The sequence below is a fragment of the Pituophis catenifer genome, unplaced genomic scaffold (assembly GCF_029215685.1).
Source record: "Pituophis catenifer annectens isolate HBS135680 unplaced genomic scaffold, rPitCat1.0.hap2 SCAF_2, whole genome shotgun sequence".
NCBI lineage: Eukaryota > Metazoa > Chordata > Lepidosauria > Squamata > Colubridae > Pituophis > Pituophis catenifer.
This window is the reverse complement of record NW_027256882.1, coordinates 242008367-242029105: the sequence shown is the minus strand read 5'-3', so window position 1 is coordinate 242029105 and position 20739 is coordinate 242008367. Positions and strand designations below refer to the sequence as shown.

The window sequence follows — 20739 nt, the reverse complement described above, 5'->3', positions numbered from 1 at the left end:
AAACAAATTTTGATGTGGAGATATTTTTTACAAGTAAAGTGTATTTATATCTTGCCACCTCTGCAGACTAGTTTTCAAAATAATATATAATACAGGTAGTCCTCGACTTACAACCTTTCATTTAGTAACTGTTTAAAGTTGCAACAGCACTGAAAATTGACTCCTGACTATTTTTCACACTTAAAATAGTTGCCGAATTCCCATGGTCACATGATCAAAATTAGGATTTTGGCAATTGATTTATTTATGATAGTTGCGGTGATTACCTTTTGCAATCTTCTGACAAGCAAAGTTGGGGGGCAATCAGATTCACTTAACTGTATTACTAACTTAACATCTGCAGTGAATCACTTAACTACTATAGCAAGAAAGATAATAAAGATAGTAAAATGGGGCAAAAATCACTTAAAAACTGTTCTGCTTTGCACCAGAAATTTGGGGCTTAATTGTGGTTGTAAATCGAGGGCTACCTCGATTTTTTTGTCAAAAGTTGACAAAAAAGTTGACAAATATTCCTAAGGTTTAGGAAAAGTAATGTTTCCATTACTTTTGCATCAAGCAAAAAGAAACCAGCCTAAAGCATTGATATAATGGCCTAACAAATCCTTTTAAATGATTTTAAATTCGTTTGTCTTTTTAAATTTTGGGCCAAATTGAGATATTTCCTTTTAATCTGTTCTTAATTTATGTATTATGTATTATGTATTTATGTGTTTTTACTTGGCTGTACACTGCCCTGAGTCCCTAGGGAGAAGGGCGGTATATAAATTTAAAGTAAAATAAAATAAAATAAATAAAAATAAATATGTGGGTTGCTTTAACAGGCATGTTTTGAAAACAAAAGATTAGTGTTTGGTAGGGCCCAGAGAAGTTATTTCCAAAATACCATTCATCATCTTCATCATCATCATCATCTTTTAACAACCTCATAATCCCTTGCTGGGTGGAGTCTGGGCAATTGAATGGAGCCAGCAGAGTGTTTAATGGCCGGATGCTCTTCCTGTCGCTAATGCTGAGTTTTGTTCAGCAGATATATTCTCATTGTGCCCAGAGAGAGAAATATCTGCTTCTACCTAGGATCGAACTCACAGCCTCCTGATTGTGAGACGAGAGCTCCACCTCTAAGCCACTGCACCACTCCTTATTTCCAAAATGCCATTAATGTGCAATATATGAATGTATATCAAATTACAACTGCCATAATACCCTAAGCATTAGCCATTCTGTCAGTAGCTGCTGGGGACTGAAGTCTGAGAAAATTTGGAGTGCTCAAGTCCCCACTTCTGCTTACAGAGACAAGCCAATATCAAATCTATAATTTCAGATCCTGGCTTGTTCAGTTAAATCAAGCATTCCAAATTTTCAAAGCCTACAGTTTTTTCAAGGTTTCATCACAGCTTCCCTAGTTCCTCCTGATACAGCTGCCAAATCACAACTTGGAATATAAAATAAAAGTCATTATTATATACATAGGTAGCAATCATGTTCATTTTATTTATTTATTTAATTCAATTATATTATATTAATTTAATTTTGCTCCTGGCCTTGATTAATTGTTTTTCCTGATTGTTCTTGGTATGACCCTTGGCATGTCATGATCTCCCTTCCCCTGCCCTGAGTTACCATAAAATTTAACCATGGATCTATAGGCTATACTATCAGAATTTAATTAAAAACAAAATCCGAAGTTGATGCTTTTAAGCCACCTTTGGAAGACAAGAAAGGAAAGTTCACAAGTTTGAGGTCCATTCCTGGAATGCTGAAGGATTAGGATTAGGTTTGAAGTCAGCCAATAAAAAGATATTAATAGTGACTTTGTAGCCCAGATACACTCCAATAGATCTAAATGACCTACAGAGAAGAGCTTTTCTCTCACTGTATTAAAAGTGTATTTAATTGCCTGCAGAGCTTTTTCAATATTTTCCCTCAATACCTAGATTAGTGACTATTAGGACTTTGTTTTGCTTGGGTTAACAGTCTGTATTGTTATTCAGTTCACATATCCTTTAACTTACATTCCCCATCACCCCTCCTTCTGTGAATAACTAAAATGCAAAGCAAGATGAATTTTGTGGCAGTAGAGTGCTGATTTTACAAAATGCAAATGAAAAAGACATTTAATGTAGAATTCTCATGTAAAGGTGAACTGAAAGGCTTTCTAAATACCAGATAATAAGAGTTTAAGCCAGGGTGGTCAGCATATAATATGAGATGCAACTCAGCCTACCAATACCTGCTGATCTAGAAGAAGCCATCCAATGACTGTTGGCATGTCCGGATAAAGCACAGCCAACAATCTGGAGCAGCTCGGTGTGTATTTTAAGAACAAGACTGGGAATGGGTGGTAATCATGGAAATACACTCCAAAATTGTCTGCTGGCTTGTTAAATTTTATTTATCTTTGGCAAACCTACCAGATTAGCCTCAGATTGGCCAACTGGCAGGGAACTGTATACCCAACAGATCTGGACGGTTTCAGGTTGGAGAAAAATATGTATTTACTTTTCTTTCCAATTCATCATTTTGATATAATTACCTGATCTTCTTTTTTAAAAAACAGAGCTTGGGTTTAGATCTACACAAGTATTAAGACAGTACAAAGCAAAACATACTGATTTCATCTCTTATTCCCCCCCCTCCTTTTTTTAATTGTATTTTCTGTTCTGGAGCATATTTTCTGCACTTTTTCTTTGTTGTGACATCCAACCAAATAATGGTGTTATGGATGGTTGTAATAGAGTCTGAATTACTATAGGCCCATGATGGCAAACCTACGGCACGGGTGCCACAGGTGGCACACAACGCCATCTCTGTGGGCACGCGACCCATCTTCCCAGTTCATGTGCCTGTGCACACACCTCCCACTGGCCAGCTGGCCACGGACGGGGCGAATGCTAAGGGTATGGATGCATGCGTGGAGGTCAAGGTGCATGCATGGTACCATGCGCGTATTGCATTTTGGGGGTTTGGGCATCCGTATGCACATTCGCAGGCACGCATGTGCATATTTGCAGGCACTCTGGCGCGCTTTGGGCACTCTGTCCGGAAAAGGTTAGCCTTTTTACTGCTATAGGCGGTGTGAACAAATTAACTTTTCAGCCAGCCCTACAAGGCTCTTATCCTATAAGTAGCAGTATAATTTGACTACATTGATCAAGATTGCCTTCTACCACTACACTACTATTGCTCTTGACTTTGTTTTCTCATCCAAAATCAATATGATATGCTTCGGGATAAATATTTTTCATTAGATGATTTCCTTTCTGTGAACTTGTAAATTTTAAAAAACCATTTCTCAGTTTTTTTATAAAAACATTTTTTGTAATATTTTTTGGGGAAGGAAATGACTTGCATGGATCTTAAAACAGATAAATGATGAGTATTTTGATAAATGAGTATTTAACTACTATGTATGAAGTTCCTCCTTAGCTGTGGTGGGATTCAAGTATTTTAACAACGGTTCTCTGCCCTAATGATTTCTTCCAACAACCAGTTTGCCAAACTGCTCAGAATGTTAACAACCGGTTCTCCCAAAGTGGTGGAAATTGGCTGAATCCCACCACTGCTAGCCATGGAAAGTCACTGAATGACTGGGTCAGCTATTTTTCACTGGCCAATCTTCCTTATAAGATTGCTGTGTGACAAAAATGGGAGAATGTTGTAACTGCAATTTTGAACTTCTGAAGAGAAGGCAGCATATAAGTGTAGTAAATACTGTACATATATTTTGTGGAAACAGTCAAACATACAAAGTTCATCTGATCCTCCTAATGAAAGGCTGTTGTTTTTTCTTTTCAATATCTTCTTTATGTCAGGGCCCTTTTTCTATGGTCCATTTGCAGCCCCTGAATTAAATTGAGCTAATCTCTTGGTCTATCAGAATCTTAGCTCAAATCTGCCTATCAAATTATGTCTTTTTTCTAGAGTGATACACTTTTCATTCTGTCCTCATTAATAGTCCCATAGTAAGAAAGGATAACTTTTGATTGTAACATTTCCAAATTAGAAATGTTAGAAAATATAGGAGCCCTGGTAGCGCAGCAGACTAAAGCACTGTTATTAACATCAGCTGCCTGCAATTACTGCAAGTTCAAATCTCACCAGGCTCAAGGTTGACTCAGCCTTCCATCCTTTCTAAGTTAGGTAAAATGAGGACCCAGATTGTGGGGGCAATAAACTGACTTTGTATAAATATACAAAAGTGTGAAGGCTATTGCTTAATGCATTGTAAGCCGCCCCGAGTCTTTGGAGAAGGGCGGCATATAAATCAAATTTAAAAAAAAAAAGTTTGATAAATGAATATTTAACAACTATAGACAGCTTTAAATATATTGCTAATTGCTTCCTTATAAAATGATTATGGGTTACATCATCAATTATTTCTTATGAAATATATGGATTTAATCTCCACTGAACTTTGAATTGTCACTTGGACCGGTGATCTTGCACTTAGTCAAGGTGTTTGAGATGAATCTGTGTGTTGTATGCTGATCTATCAAATCAAACCCTTCCCTGTCCTTGTTAAGACACACTAAATCTTTCATTAATGAAGCCAGCTAGACTCCCAGATAATCAGAAGACTTTCCCCTGGCTGCTGTGATGGATGAATGTCTTTCAGATTTCACTAGCAGAATGACTACTGGGTGTGATCATGTTAAGACTAAGTGCATTATTTTTATTATTGTTTTATTATAGAATATTGTTTTAGAAAATGAAGAACTTCCCAAGATGTTTCTTGATTTTCTCAACGTTCGTCATTTTCCATCTCTCCCAAAAGCAGAAAGTTGTGGGTAAGAATTTTATCCAAACAGTTCAGAATGCAACAAAATACAATAAATTTAAAATTCCAATTTGTCTTTATTAATTAAAATTTCATTCACAATTTGTCTCAAAATATCAGACTATTTAAGTGCCATTAAATATGGCACTTAAAAATGTTCAAGAAATTCTTCAGTGATTCTATTTTGCATATAAAACAAGGAAATTCTAATTTAATGTGTTTTGGCATTACCATGCTGAGACAGAGAATTTGACTTCCTATCTAAGTATTTGGTATAATTTTGCATTAGTCTGATTCAGTAATTGCTCCAAATTTAGAACCTTTGTTGATAATGCAGGTCCCTTCTTTAGAAAGCTCTGATTTATTTCAGTAGAAGGGGCTTATGTATGTCTATATCCTTTGGAAAAAATACCATTTTACTGTACATACTAAAAATCCTTTGGGACATTTGAACATACGTGACCTCTGAAATGACACTAAAGAAATTTGGTGTGCAGGGTTAAACAGTCATTATCATAAAAATGAAAAACAGTTGGCATTAAATTAGAAATTATTTAAAAAATATTTACATTAGAATAATTTAAAAATAATTCGAATAGCTGCTGGGATGTCTGGGGGGAAAGGATCATAAAAGTTCAGATGGCAGCCGTAATATGCAACATGGACAGCTGGCTACAGGAACGCATAAGGCTGTTCTAAAACCTGTTTTAAAGAGAGTTAAAGTTTTGCCATTCCTTTTGTGGAATATATATTTTAAATGTATATATTCTAATATTTTAACAAATTATATTCCAGTTCTTTTGAAGAAACAGAGTCTGAAGAATCAAGGTAAGACATTGGTTATCATATATTCTTAAGAAGTGGTTTTATATGTATTATATAATTAATGTGAGATAATTAAGAAAATTATCTGTGCATTGCAACAGATATTATGAACGCATACCCTTCCCCCCCCCCCCAATTTTTAACAAGAAGCAGCATGCAGACAAAAGATTTTAGGAGTCACTATTTTGTACTGTTCTTTTGAATTGAAAAGGATTTTAAACTGCTTATATTGAAGTTAATCAGACATTTAACATTGCATGGTTAAATGTACTCATCCCCAGTTAATTTTGAAAGGGAGCCTAACAGGGTATTTTAAAGAGGATTTATATGTTATAACCTCATTATATTGATATTGGCTCTTATCTGTCAGTTTCCTTATCTTATGTGAATTAAGAGTTTTGCATAACAATTAGATTTCCTTTTTCCATATTTCCTCTTTTGGTATTTCAGAACCAGAAAAACCTAGACTTCTATCTACTGTTGTAGCAATTCTGGTTTTGATGCCTAGAGATTAAATTTACATGCAGTTAAATCAGGCTGTGGTACCATTTTCCTGCCCACAGATCTATATGATGATATGGGTGTTCCTTCTTTATTTACATATTTTGTGTAACAGCTGGGAAGGGAAATTATGATACTTTCTTTACGTGTCCTAAATCCACACAAGGTCTAGCAGCTGAAATAAATTAATGTTGAAGTCTTAAGAATAAAAAAAAAAAAAAGGAATTGAATTTGCTGACAACTGCAATCTTGAACTACTTGCTTTATCCTGAGATTATTTCCAGGCAAGCTGTATAACAACCGGCCCAGTTTTAGTACCGTGATCACTGGTCCTCTTGCGAGAAATTAAACCTCTCTGGACTCAGCTGGATTAGGTTCTGAGTAAATATACCTATTCCTCGTATTATATGTGATCTTCTACATGTAAGCATTATTCCTTGATGATGGATTTTTTTTCCCTTTCCCATAAAACTGATTTATATATATAAGCGGTATCCCTAACCAGTTCTACTGCCTTACTTTATCAAAGCTAGTTTGTAATGTATTTGGTTTAGTGTCCCTCGATGCTGATATTCCTGTTCTTGACCTTTACAGCAAGCTGTCCCACCAGCCTGTGTTGCTGTTCCTAAGGGATCCATATGTCTTGCCTACAGCCAATGGTAATCAGACCTGTCATCTATTAACAGCTCTTTACTGATCTGCCCCATACCACAAAAACCACATTGTTATAAATGTATGTTGAGCTCCAATTCTAATAATTTGGCAATACATCAGGAGTTATTTTAATGCTGTTTAAAGTAATTGCTGAAAAATGATTATTATTTTTTTTGCAGACAGCCCTCTTACAAATAAAAATATATTGTTATCTTGGCTTTCTCCTACATCAATAGCAAAGCTCTTGGAAGTGAATTTCAAATGGAATGGAATCTTGTATTATTGCTAATATTTTGATAAGGATTATAAAAACAAATAGTTGGATGAACAATCTTATTTGTGTTCTTATATGTGTTATCTTTTTATTATAGCTTACGATATTTCACATAACCTTTGCTAGTTTCTCCCCATCCAAAATATTTCCAGTATCTAGTGATATCATGAATTAGACTGTGAAGTGAGCAAAATTAGATATCTCCAGTACAGTTTATGTTCAAACTAAGTCTTAGACTCCCTTCCTCTTTAAGGTATAAAATGTACTTGCTACTGTGATTGATTGGGCTGGGGTGTAGTGCAAAAGAAAGGGTATTTAATTATTCACTCTTGTAATACTTTATTTGGTTAAATTAATCTTGCCAATTACTGTTAACTGAGGAAAGTAAAGCCCATTACATTTTCCTATTCTTTGGAAAAAGAAATAGAAATTTGAATTGGGTTTATTAACATGGAATATATATATATATATATATATATATATATATATATATATATATATATATATATATATATATATATATATATATATATATATATATATATATATAAATGTATGTATATATATATATATATATATATAAATGTATGTATGTATGTATGTATGTATGTATGTATGTATGTATGTCTTTTTCTTTTTCGTAGGCTTTTATGTGCATATTCTTTCAGCCAGGTTTTACCTACGTAAACTAAGTTGTTCTACAGCCCTGGTTCTGTGAAATCTCATTCACAAGTTTCTGGGCCTTTCTTCTGCTGACAAACTGCAACTCTCTCCCAGAGAGCAACACAGAGTTGCAGTTTGTCAGCAGAAGAAAGGCCCAGAGTGGCTTACAATGTGTTAAGCAATAGCCTTCATACTTTTGTATATTTATACAAAGTCATCTTATTGCCCCCACAATCTTGGTCCTCATTTTACCTACCTTTGAAAGGATGGAAGGCTGAGTCAACCTTGAGCCTGGTGGGATTTGAATTTGCAGTAATTGCAGGCAGCAGATGTTAATAACAGTGCATTAGTCCACTGTGCTACCAAGGCTCTAATTGATTCCCTGGCTCATATAGTCACTGCCTTTTCCAAATCATGCTATATTGAGTGCTTTTTGTAAAGTTAAGATTACACTCAAACAGAAAATAAAGCACTAGCACAGTATGAAAATTTGAGTACAATAAAGCCAACTGCTTTCTTCACTTTCTAAGACCCATATTTATACTTTTAATTTCTAGCCCAGAAGGGAAGAAATCAGAAATTACGTTGCGTGCCACCATTTTAATATTTTTTACCTTGGAAATGTTTTCATAGAAGCAGAACTTGCCTGCAAGTATTGAATTGAATAGTATTTTTGAGAAGACAATGGGATTGCACTGTGAGATGCCAGGCTCATTAAGTGATTAAAATTTGAACAATTTCATTAAAGTTAAAAGATTTAACAATCTCCCTACCCTTCTCCAACTTACAGTATTTGTAAATGGAATGGTAGTAATGTTTTTCCATTTCAGGCAAGACTGTACTAATTTAATTCATATCATTGGATTTAAACTGCAGAAGACAATGAACAACTGAATATTGGAGTAATATTAAATATAGGAGGTATTTCTTCATTCTAGCCATATAAATTAAGAATTTACACAACATTGAAAAATATTATCTCTAAGCACCAACAATGCTAAACCTCAAGTTATTTTTTTTTTTTACTGAAATTTTCCTTCTTGTTAATATTTTAATTCCTGTATCTTTTGTAGTGATTAACTTTGCTTAACTTCTTTCTAGGGCTTTTTCCAAAAGTTAAGTTCCTTTATATTTTTTAACTAAAAACTTTGTTGCTTTCCTGCTCTAGAGATGTTTGTGTGACAGCATTAAGCCTCTTCCAGTCAACTTGGACAAAACTGTGCTGTAAACTATAGTGGAAAAACTGCCGCGGACTATTCCCAGTAGAAATCTTGGAATTCCTTCAAGTGTATTGAGATTTTGTTAGAAATTGAATTGCCAGTGTAATCCATCTTCCTTGTGAGAAAAGATTCAGATAAAGAGCTGGAGCCTAGCAGCATTAAGTATTAGAACATCCCTTTAAATCAATAAGCTGCAAATCTGGCAGTGCGTTCAAGCAATGCCCAATGCTACACTAAAGTGGGTTCCTGCTGAAACAGCATTACTAATAACAAATTCTGAGCACAGATAAACAGGATGGTGATGCAATATCCTAAATTATACCAGGCTTCGCCTTGTTAGGTTCTACAAAAACATTTATATTGTATTGACATATGTAAGAAAGCAGTTTTTCTTCTCTCTTTTTTTTCCCCAGATGACTTTCCAAATGTAGTTATTGAAGGCATTCTCCATGGATTGTTTTATCCTCACCTACAACCCAGGTAGAAAATGGGTTTCGACGGAAAATAATCAGAATAAATTCAAGTTGTGTTCCTCGATGCAGGGTTTTGGAGGCTTTTAAAAAAAAAATACTGAAGCATGACGCCCCTGTTCGAAGATGAAACTTTTGGGATTTTTTAATTGTATCACTAAAAATGGCTGCTTTTCAAGATTATGAATTGGGAGAAAACGTTACTTGGTTGAACCTGTATATTAAACGCTAAATACTTACATTTTAAAACAGCTGACAAAATGCCAAATTACACTAACTTTCATCATGTATTTATAATTTTTGTGTCTGTGATAAATCATTATCCTAATTCTTTTGTCTCAGCATTGTATCCACTGCTGGCAGCGGATACATAAAATATAATAGCATGTATGACTAAAAAATGTAAATGTTAAAAAAATAACTACCAAAACTGGAGATGCAATATAAGCTCACTGTATCAGTATTTCTGATGTTATATCACGTAAGTATTATTTTAGGAACAGAGATGGGTATATGCTAACAGTTTGGTTCAGTTTTAATTTATGTCATAAACTCAGCTGCAGTGCTTTTATTAGCCTCTGCTTAATGTCATTTTGAAAATTTTGTTAATTTCTAACTTTTTGTAATAGAAATAATAATGAACATGATTAATAAAAATAATCAGCCAGCCCAGGGGCAGTTCAACTTGACTATCCTGTTTGCAGCTCCTAGAACTCCCCCTAATTTTATCTGCTAAAATTGAACAGTTTTGCAAAGATTTGAGATGGAAGCACATTAAAAAATGTACTCAAAACTATACAAATATGCATTAGGCCCAGGGAAAAAAAAGAAAATAATGCTTCCACCTAAATGTATGGTAAATGAGTCTGCCCATTTTGACCTCACCCCTAAAGGTTTGTCTATCCTATCAATTGTGCAAATGAACATTGTTTCTCAACATGTGAAATTCAAAATGCCAAAACCACAATAAAATAATGACGTGTGTAAAAAATAACTTGTTGGTCATATGTCCATCCACCACTTTGTCAGTTTTGAGTACATGTGCCATAGCTGGGTAATATTGAGGATGGAGCTGTAACATACTATGCTTCTTAACATGGGGGATTCACACCTAACATAACAATTATGACTATGTGCCAGTGGGTACCTGGCACAGCAGAGCATGTTCTAGTTACGCCCTTCAAATACAGTTGCAGTCAGAGGTGTTTTCCTATCTCTCAGTTATCCTGGCAGATGATTCTCTGGGCAGCTTTAGGTTGGCTACTGGTATGAACTTTAACCAATGTTAAAATGACTTCCTGAATGCCACTGGGGATTTTCCATCTTCTCTGTCAGAGATTACTGTCAAACCTTATCAAGCAGTAGATATTATTGCTCAAAGAGGTAACAGCAGGTGCAGACAGTACATTCACATCCTCTTCAAAGCAGCTTTCCTGCCTCAGATCCAAATACTGTGAACCTGTCAAGAAGAGACTTCTTAAAAATACCTTCATCTTTTGAAGTCCATTTACCTGTCACCCAGGAGAGAACTTTCTCCAATGCTGAACAAAATTCAATTCCCTGTTTCATTCAGCCCCAACATTTTTCCACTATCTTGAAATCAGTCTAGATTTTTATGGTCAAGCCTTTTCACTCTGAATTGGTTTAATAGTGATGTGTTCATGTTTTTCTTCTTATTGTTAGCTTGTAATGAATATGGGCAGAAATATGGAAAATAATTGATGACAATAAATGATATTCTTGTCTTCATGTATGTTAATACTATTGTGTTGGTATAGAAATCGAAAATATATTTACATCTTTTAAAACTAATTGGTCTTGATTTGTAAAAAAAAAAAAAAAAAAAGCATAACAAAATAGAGCATTGCTTTAAAACAGACGGTTTTCACCAGTGGTTTAATATTTGTACATAAAGTCAAGGTTTAAATGATAAAATTATAAAAAATAATATGTAACTATAATAATAACATATTTTGCATTTCGACAAATTCAAAATTTAAAGTTGGAAGTGAAGTCTTTTAATAAATGATATCCATGTATTGTTGAAAGGTATGATGCAAGGTATTTGTCATGCCATTATAATTTGTTCAATTACATGATAATTCTTCCTTGTCTATTTTCAGATTCATAAATTAGGAAATCCACACAATATGTTTTATAGAAGTGCCAGCTGAATAAGGAGGGTTTTTGTTCAAAGTTTTAAAATTACTAGGCAAACATGTTAAAAATATTCGTAAGATGGATACTAATAAACAAAGAACAAGGGGCTATAAACATTTGCAGTGTATACATCTCTGTCAATCTCTTTAAATCAACACCTATGAAATGTTTTACCCTAGAAAGAGAATATCATAGCATTTCTTCATTTAATACCCAGGTATTTTCTGTTACCTGCAAGGTCAAGTTGTACAGTCTCTGCAAAGTATTTTCTGATAGAAGCCTCACACAGTGATAACCAGAAGTGATTGCAGCTCAGTTGCTGCTATTTCTGTCAACTTCTCCAATCATCTACTTCAACCGCAAAAGGTTCTTTTACATCTATTTTTCCACTGTTAATGATCACACAGTCCTGAAGAGGCTGGTCATAGTCATCTGTTGCCTGAAGTTCAATATCATGTACTACGGACTAGAGAGAGAGTGACTTTTGATGAAAAGGAAAAACCAGGTATGAAACACACAACAAATAAGACACATGCTGTAGTCTAAATTTTGTGAGATTTTTCATTTTAGAGGCTTTATATCGCTAAATATAAAATATTATATATTTATATCCATGCTCATCACCGTGGATGCAATCTGTTTCTCTGTCCTAGTGATTTCTATAACAAAAGTACTCAGAAAAAAAGGGACTAGAAAAAAAAAATAAAACAACTCCTTTAATTCCTCATTTCAAAGTTGTTTACATAAATGGCCTTTCAGTCAAAAAATCAACTCTGTGTCACAGCTATGATCAGATGTAATAGTAGGGCTTGCTTTCTAGAAGAAACTCAATTTGAGAGAAAGCTGTCTCCTTTGCTGTAGCTCTGTAAAACTGCTGAACATCAAAAGAATATGAACACTGTATGACCTACAATCTTATTGACAAATAATAAAATTAAAACCCCTTCTTATATTTTGCAAAGGGAACAAGGGTAAAAAAATTCTTGCTTGATGCTGAAAATAAAACAAAAGGTAATTCTCACCAGCTAGGGAATTACACAGCCTTTGTTCCATCAATAAGAGGATGTTTTCTCTAAGAATCATTAACTTTTCACTGGAAATATGCAACTGAGACACTTTTAGAACCAAAGAAACTTACACTCAGAACAATATTCTATTGCTAATAAATAAAAGCATTGCAGATTTACCTACCATTCCATCAATGACTTTTCCAAATACTACATGTTTTCCATCTAACCAGCCAGGCTTTGTTACAGCAATGAAGAACTGGGAGCCATTAGTGTCTGGGCCAGAATTTGCCATGCTGACCCAGCCAATGCCATAGTGCTTCAGCTTGAAGTTTTCATCAGGAAACCGATCTCCGTAGATGCTTCTTCCTAGATAACAAAATAATGGTTTTCATCAGAAGAAGCAAGATTATAAAAGCATTGTTTAGAAAGTTTTACAATACAGGATACTCGCTGGTAGAGCTATGCAAAATGTCTTCAAGCGTGTAGTCAGACTACTTTAAGGGAAGTTGCTGCCAAGCAAACATTTGAAAGTATGAATAGATATGTGTGTGTGTGGATATTTATTTAAACACATCATATATGTGCAGGATGGTGTACAGTTCAACCTTTTTATAGTGGGATATATTTAAAGAAAAATGTTTTCATTTTTATAATATGCCATATTAGATATATATCTTGTTGAACAATGGTACATGTGATATAGCTTTAATGTGGCTTGTTTATTCATTTATTTATATTTAATTTCTGTAATCTTCCATCTCAATTAAGTAAATGGTAGCAAATAATGCTAAAACAATTAAAACTGTCAAAAATAAACATGTACAGCAACCAAGAGAATTATCGTAATAATTGTCAGTGAAGCCAAGAAATGAGGCCCTTAATTCAGGAGCACATAGCTAGGTTTTTAAAGCCTCATGACAGGTCAATAAAGTTGAGGCCATTCTAATCTCTGAAGGATGGTCCAAAGGGCAGGGTCTAAAATAGTCAAGGCATGTTTTCAAGTATTTGAACCACCTCGCAACATGAATATTGTCTAAAGAAAGCAGTGTTACCTCCAGTACCATCTCCAGCTGTAAAGTCACCTCCCTGAATCATAAAATCTTTGATTACGCGATGAAATTTGCTTCCTTTATAACCAAATCCTTTCTAGAATTTAAAATGACACAGTTTCAGTTCAGTAAAGTTACTACAATTAACAATGCATGCAATTAAATATTTAGCAAGACAACTATTGTGTGTGTGGTCATTTAATTTGAATGACAAAAAAAAATCAGAATATCTGTTAGTGATAGTCAGATCTACATCCACCCAAAGCTTAATTTTGACCCACCCTTTCTATATGAGATTCAGTACTGCCATGCTTCTTATTTCTATCTTGAATGTTCATCATTTTTCCTCACTCATTGTATTTTATTAAATTTGGAAGGCCACTTGACTCTCTTATTTGGTGAACTGGATGCTGTGCCTTTGACAGCCATCAGACCCAAAAAACATTTTTCTCAAAGAGGTCAGAGCACGGTTCTTTCAGTAAAAGGAATTTACCTATGGGTTCCTCCCCAAAAGAGGCCAACCAGAATCAACATTTGTATGATTATAAACTTATAATGATACTGCTGCTTGATGCTATGATGTATGATCTCCTTAGATATATATTTTTTTTAAAGATCAACCAACAGGAAATTTTTGAATGCCTAATGTATAATTGCTTGTTTGAAACCAACAAAAGAAAACATTTCTATCTCAGGGTTAAATGAGGGGTTCTTGGTGCTGTCTGCTAATATCAGTGCCAATGGTACTACCTAGTTTGGGTAATGAAACATCTGCAAGAAAACAACCAACTTCAGAAAGAACCAAGGACTCCTGCTTGTTTGCGAATCAAGTATGGGAACAAAACCTAACATGCACTCCAGACTGAGCAATGAATCCTGCCGTCAAAGAAAATCTTAGAAAATAATTCTCTAGAGCAAAATCTTGAGAATTTGGGCTGGCTGTGGTTCTATAGCCAATTTTTGCACATTCTAAGACTTCGACTTTTTTACTTTTCTACATGAGGTCAGACAAGATCCTCTTTTCCTTTCCCTCTATAAATTTGGTGCTGAAAGGTTTAGCTGGAGATCATTCCTCTAAAGGTCTCCAAACTTAAGAAAGATAAAAGAATTGTTCCTGACAGTAACCTGCCAAAGCACCCATGCAGTGACCAAATACGACAATATCACATTGAAACTGAAGGGAAAGGCTTACTGTTTTCCTGATGACTACACTTCCATAACAACCAGTTTCTACTATTTACAAAATACTGATTTACAATATACCGATTTAGTTTCTACTATTTACAAAATACCAACCGGTTTTGGGGATTTGATAAACCAGTTCGGTCTCCCTCTGCACCAAACCAGCCAGGCCTGGAGGAGGACCTTCAAGACATCAAACTAAACTGAAACGGAAAACTTGAACTTTTGCTTATCACTAGAAAATAATGGCTCAATCGCTACTAATCAATCACTACTGACATTAGATAAATAAAGACGTGATAAAATTAATGCTACTAGTAAGTACACATATTTCTTTTCTCTTAAATATGAAAACAATGCTTTTAAAAAAGCTCTTACCTCTCCAGTTGCAAGTTTAATGAAGTTTTCTGCTGTCTTGGGTACTACTTTTCCAAACAAGCCGATTACAATTCTGCCAGCATTTCTGTCACCAATCTGTATATCAAAGAAAACCTGGAAATTTTCAAAAGTGGAAAAAGGAATCACTGTCAATATGATATATCATCGTTAGGCTAGGCTATTTATTAGTTATTTACTAGAAGATAAACAGTTGTATTCTAATGTGCTTTTCAAGTTGTAGAAGGAACTTTTCAAACGATCTTTGAGCAGAAAAAGCCTCTTGATTTATCACTTCTCAATGTTTTCTCCCACTTCTCTGGACTCTATTTATAGCATGGAGATGGAAATACCCACTTTATCAGTCTCACGCTACCTATTTCTGAATGTAAAGAAATATTAGCTACATTTGTTTTCCACCACTAACTATGCATGTTTATAAACCAAGGCTTATACTTTTATAATCTTCCTATATTGTGATTTCAGGACTGTATCAGGTGAATTACAAGTTAAGAAATATAACTATAAGTAAGCCATAGACCCAAACAATTCCTGACTCCCTAACATAAATATTCTTCAATATCTAGCCATGTTTCACAATACTCTAAACTATAAGTCCTTTCCTTTATTGTTTTTGAAGTTTCTAATCAAGATTCAACACTATGTATCTATTCAGAATGTTCAATTCTCAATGCATTTGGGTAGTAAAGGGGTATTGGGTTTATCCACTTAACAGAATTTTAAAGAACAAACTTTTTCAAACTTCATCATTTTGCATCAAAAGCCCTATTTCTCAATGTTTCTCAGTGGTTCCATTTTGGTTCCTATCAATAGTCAAGCAATCCAAGTTCACTATTAAAGGAAGAAATATTCAGTTATTACAGTTATTATTAACCACCACAATTGAGCCCGAAATCTATGCTAAGTGAGACATTTGTTACATGAGTTTTGCCCCATTTTACGATCTTTCTTGCCATAGTTGCTAAGTGAATCATTGCAGTTGTTAAGTTAGTAATATAGTTGTTAAGTAACTTTGGCTTCCCCATTGACTTTGCTTGTCAGAAGTTTGCAAAAGCTGATCGCATGGCAATTCTCATAAATATGAACCAGTTGCCAAGCATCCGAATTTTGATCACACGGCCATGGGACTGCTGCAATGCACGTAAGTCTGAAAAATGGTCATAATTCACTTTTTTCAGTGCTGTTGTACCTTTGAACAGTCACTAAACAAACTGTTGTAAATTGAGGACTACCTGTATTAAGTGATAATGATTTTTCACTTAACACATAACTACTTAGTTTAAATGTTATGATTTAGAGAGGGAAAACATTACCAGCAGCTTTCCCTTTAAAAAAAAAAATTAAAACGACAATAAAAAAACAGTTACCTAGTGAATACATATCCTGCCCAATTACATAGGATGTTGCATATAGTTTTATTTCTCAAAACTGCCTGTCTTCCCTACATATCATGGTCCTGGCGAAAGCTAAGAAGTTACCCAAGGAACCATCTTGTCCCAATTACATCAGTGTATCCCATCAGGCAGGATGAGTAGTTAATTGATGAGTCCCATCAATTAAAGAATTTTTACTGCTGGCGTCTCTGCCACTGCCCCTCCTTAATGCAATATCTTGCCCCCAGAGGTGTGGTTGGCACTCATTCTTTTGATCTTCTGGAACAGCATGTAGACAGCTCTGCCAATTGGCATAAGGATCGAAGACGGCGGTCATGAGGACTCACCCCTTAAGGGCTGAAGGCCATCTTTTAACTTGACTGTTTTTATTCTGTTTGTCCTTCAGTTTATTTTAATTTAGCTTTTAACTACCATATTTGTCAGAGTATAAGATGCACTTTCACCCCACAAAAGAGGCTGAAAATTTGGGTGCATCTTATACTCTGTAGCTTTTTCAAAGTTTTTTTTCAGCCCTAAGGAGGCAATAGAAAGTGAAGTGATCTTCCACGGGCTCCGACTCTCAGCTGTGTTTTAGAACCTTTTTTTATCTTCGGTGTGCTCCCTCCCTCCAACTCTCAGCTGTGCTTTAGAAGCTTTTTTTCAGCCTTAACGGAGGCGCTAGCGAGTGAAGCGATCTCCGTGCTTTGCCTGCTTTTCTCATTGCTGCTTTAGAAGTTTTATCCCCAAGCAGGGGATAAAAAATGCGTGTGTGGACTCAAAACCAGCAAACTAATGTGCTGAAGCTGACCAGACTAAGGACACTAGCCAGATGAATACTTGGTAGGCAGATTCCCCCCCCCCCATTTTCCTCCCCAAAAACTAAGCTGTGTCTTATACTCCGAAAAATACAGTATGTCTCTTTTATATGGTTTCATGGATTCTATTTGTAAACTGCCCAGAGTCACTTAGATGGTGAGATCGGCTGTGTTTTAAAGTATTTATAAAATGAGATTCAAGCTTCACTGACTGTCCATTGGCTAGAAAGCAATACACAGAAGAATTTTAAGCCGTGATGGATAAGCTTTGTTAATTGATACCAGAATGTCAAATCTTTTTAAGATCACAGTTTTCATTGGGCTATGATCTCATAATGTCTGTCCTAAGCTCTCTTTCATAAATATGTTAGAAAAGCAGAATAGGAGGGAAGGCTGGCAAAGCAGAAAAATGATTCAGGTTTCTGGATTCCAGAATTAGAACCTGGGGTTAAAGTTAGGGGCTCTTGAGTTTGGAAGCACAGATGGTTTTATGATTACATTAACCGCATATGCTGCAAAACAGGTATAAACATTAAGTGATATTAAGGATGCATAAATATATCCATTACTCTTTTATGCTTTTCTTTTAAATGTCTATTTCAAGAAAAATCAGGATTCCTCATCAATTGGTCCTGATCTGACATCTATTGAAGCTTGCTATTTATTATAGTGATTAACTCTACACAGTAAGGGAATTACAAATCCCCCCAAGTTCTGCAGATTGTCAAATGTTAGAACACACCTGGCTTTGTTCTTTTTTGCTCCAGCTAAATAACCAGGGCATAGCGATATCCCATATTTCTAAATGAAATCAAACAATTTCCCAATGGTCTAATTAAATACCCCAATATTTGAGAATAATATAAACATTTAGGCAATTAGTAAAAAGAAAGGCTACTTCAGGTCTCTTTACCAAGATTTGTTAATAACAATAAAATATATTTCTTTCTTTATTCAATTTCTATAGTATCCCAACTCAACTAAGTGGGTTGCTTAAATTATGTTTGTTATCTGCTTTTTAATTCAGAAACCCATTAGTTAATTTTTTGAATAATTAATTCAACAGCATTACATCACACATAGTTCACACCAAGCAGTAAAAGATTTTCACTAAGCATGATTTATGAATAGAAGCAATGAATAACCTATGGGTTTAAATTACTAAAATATAGTTTGAAACCATCCTTGCTACTGGTTTCATGATTATAGGCAAATAGGAACAAATTTGTGTATTCTTTTTGGTGCTCCATTCATATTCTAGCCCAGGGGTCTCATGCGTTGGCCACATCCACCCCTAGTTTAGCAAAGGGGAGGGGGAGTTGCGATATGTCACATGACACCGTGTTGTCACGAGTTTGACACCCCTGCTCTAGCAAATCCACTGAGATACAAAGCAAGAGCAGTTAAGAGAAAAATAGCTAAGCTACTTTGCTTCATTTCAAATGGTTTTTCGCAAATACTATATATTTCTAATTCTCGCCTCTACCATGAAATTTCATAAAGTAAAAACAAATTGAATGGAAACTACTCTTTCGGGGCAATCAAATTTTAAGAAAAACCAAGAATGATATTTTTTAAGCTGTAAGGTTGAACAAAAGTGAAACATTTGCTAAGTGAGTTTGCTTCATTTTACGACTTTTCTTGCCACAGATATGAAGTGAATCATTGCATTTGCTAAATTAGTACAACCTGGTTGTAGAGTGAATCTGGATTCCCCATTGACTTTGCTAGTCAGAAGGTCGCAAAAGAGAGATCACATGACCCCAGGACACTGCAACTGTCATAAATATGAACCACTTGCTAAGCATCTGAATTTTGATCATGTGACAATGGGGATGCTGCAATGGTCATGTGAAAAACGGTCTTGTCACCTTTTTTTGTGTCATTGTAACCTTGAACGGTCTCTAAATGAACTTTGAGGATTACCTGTATTATTCCTGTGATCCTTTGTGATGTCTGCTTCTTGAGCTGGCTATCTCAGGGGCTGACATAAAATGACAGACCATCTCAAGAATGTCAGCCAATCTTTAAAAAGTCTAATGCCTCCATCCTGGTCACCCATGCTCCTCCAAACCCATTCCACTACATCTTAAGGACAGCAGTACAGTACCCAAAAGCAACCTGTTACACGTTACTGGGAAGAGGGCGGTCAAGTGACAAAGTCAATGAAGGCACAAGAGGGATGGGCAGAGAGGAATATAAAATCGGTGCAGGTAAGATCATCTTCATTGTCTTTTTTTTTTTTTTTTTACTATGGGCACCCTGGCACCCATTAAAAGTGAAATTCTATTGCCTGCTCTCAAAATGCTCACACATACATAACATACTATATAGACGTGCTACATATATACCTACACCCGTACATATAAATCCCTGTCCATCTTGAACGCACAGCGGAAAGAGAAAGCTCGAGTGTTCATACAATTGATAGGAAACCGCGTGGTTCTGCAATTCAAGCGGGGTTTCGTAGATGACGCTATAAAACCCTACAGATCGTGAATGAGGAAAAGGCCGAGGAGAAAAAACGGAAAAGAAACAAGGGAGGCGAGGAGAAGCGCCTCGGAAAGCGGCGAGGCGAAGCACGGCGCACGGCATGAAGGCGTTACGGTCCCGAAGTTAACTTTTCAGCCTCTGCAGCGGGTGGGGAGGTGGGAAGGGGAAGGGAGCGACCGATCCCCTCCTGCACTCTGGCTCCTCGCTTCAGGGCGATAGTCACCTTAGCGGTCACGGTGGGTCCTCGCTTTCGGACGGCCTCGGTCCCCGGAAGGCGCTCCCAGGCGCCCCAGCAAAGGCAGAGGAGCAGCAAGCGCGACGCCAGGCGGCCCATCCTCCAGTCCTCTCCGCGACGGCCCAGCGCCTGCGCGGCTTTCCCTCTCGCGGCTGACACTGTGGCAGGGGAGGAGCAGCGCGGAGGAAAAGGCGCGGGCGGCGCTTCCAGTCGCGAAGGAATCCGGTTCCCATGCTTTCGGTCCGCGGAGGGCTGCGGCGGATGGCGTTCTTTGCCGAGTCTGGAGGGTTCCGGTGGCTCCCGGCTGCAAGTGCTCGCGTGCGGAGCTCCGGCGCTGAGCGTGGAGCGTCATTCAAATACCATGTTGGCTTGAGGAGGACATTAGAATTAGAAGAATCATTAGAATTAGAACAGAGCTGGAAGGGACCTTGGAGGTCTTCTAGTCCAGCCCCCTGCTCAAGCAGGAGAACCTATACTATTTCATATAAGTGACTATCTAATCTCTTCTTAAAAGCCTCCGGTGATGGAGCGCCCACGATTTCTGAAGGAAAGCTGTTCAAGAAGATGGAGAACTTCTAGAATGAGCCTATCCTCCCGATTTTGAAATGAAATAAATGGGCCTTATTATTGCTTTTTTTT

At 36.1% G+C, this 20739-nt stretch overlaps 2 protein-coding genes across 4 annotated transcripts in view; one reads left to right on the top strand and one right to left on the bottom strand.

The window, feature by feature from the left end:
• Positions 1-11558, top strand: part of SNX24 (sorting nexin 24) — an 84633-nt gene extending 73075 nt beyond the window's left edge. The window contains exons 4-7 of one of the 3 annotated variants that reach the window (XM_070935701.1): positions 4696-4790; positions 5576-5608; positions 6701-6839; positions 11511-11558. In XM_070935701.1, the coding sequence (XP_070791802.1) occupies positions 4696-4790; positions 5576-5608; positions 6701-6803 (231 nt within the window). In that variant the 3' untranslated portion in view covers positions 6804-6839; positions 11511-11558. Of the gene's footprint in view, positions 1-4695; positions 4791-5575; positions 5609-6700; positions 6840-9330; positions 10357-11510 lie in introns of those variants that run through there. The other 2 variants (XM_070935698.1, XM_070935699.1) reach the window with 2 other exon arrangements.
• PPIC (peptidylprolyl isomerase C) lies at positions 11314-20252 on the bottom strand. The gene is made up of 5 exons (XM_070935702.1): positions 20089-20252; positions 15167-15280; positions 13610-13703; positions 12739-12923; positions 11314-12013 (listed from the first exon to the last, which is right to left on the bottom strand). The coding sequence occupies exons 1-5, from the start codon at positions 20197-20199 to the stop codon at positions 11879-11881; spliced, it is 639 nt and encodes a 212-aa protein (XP_070791803.1). The 5' UTR covers positions 20200-20252; the 3' UTR covers positions 11314-11878.
• Positions 20253-20739: the final 487 nt, after the last annotated feature.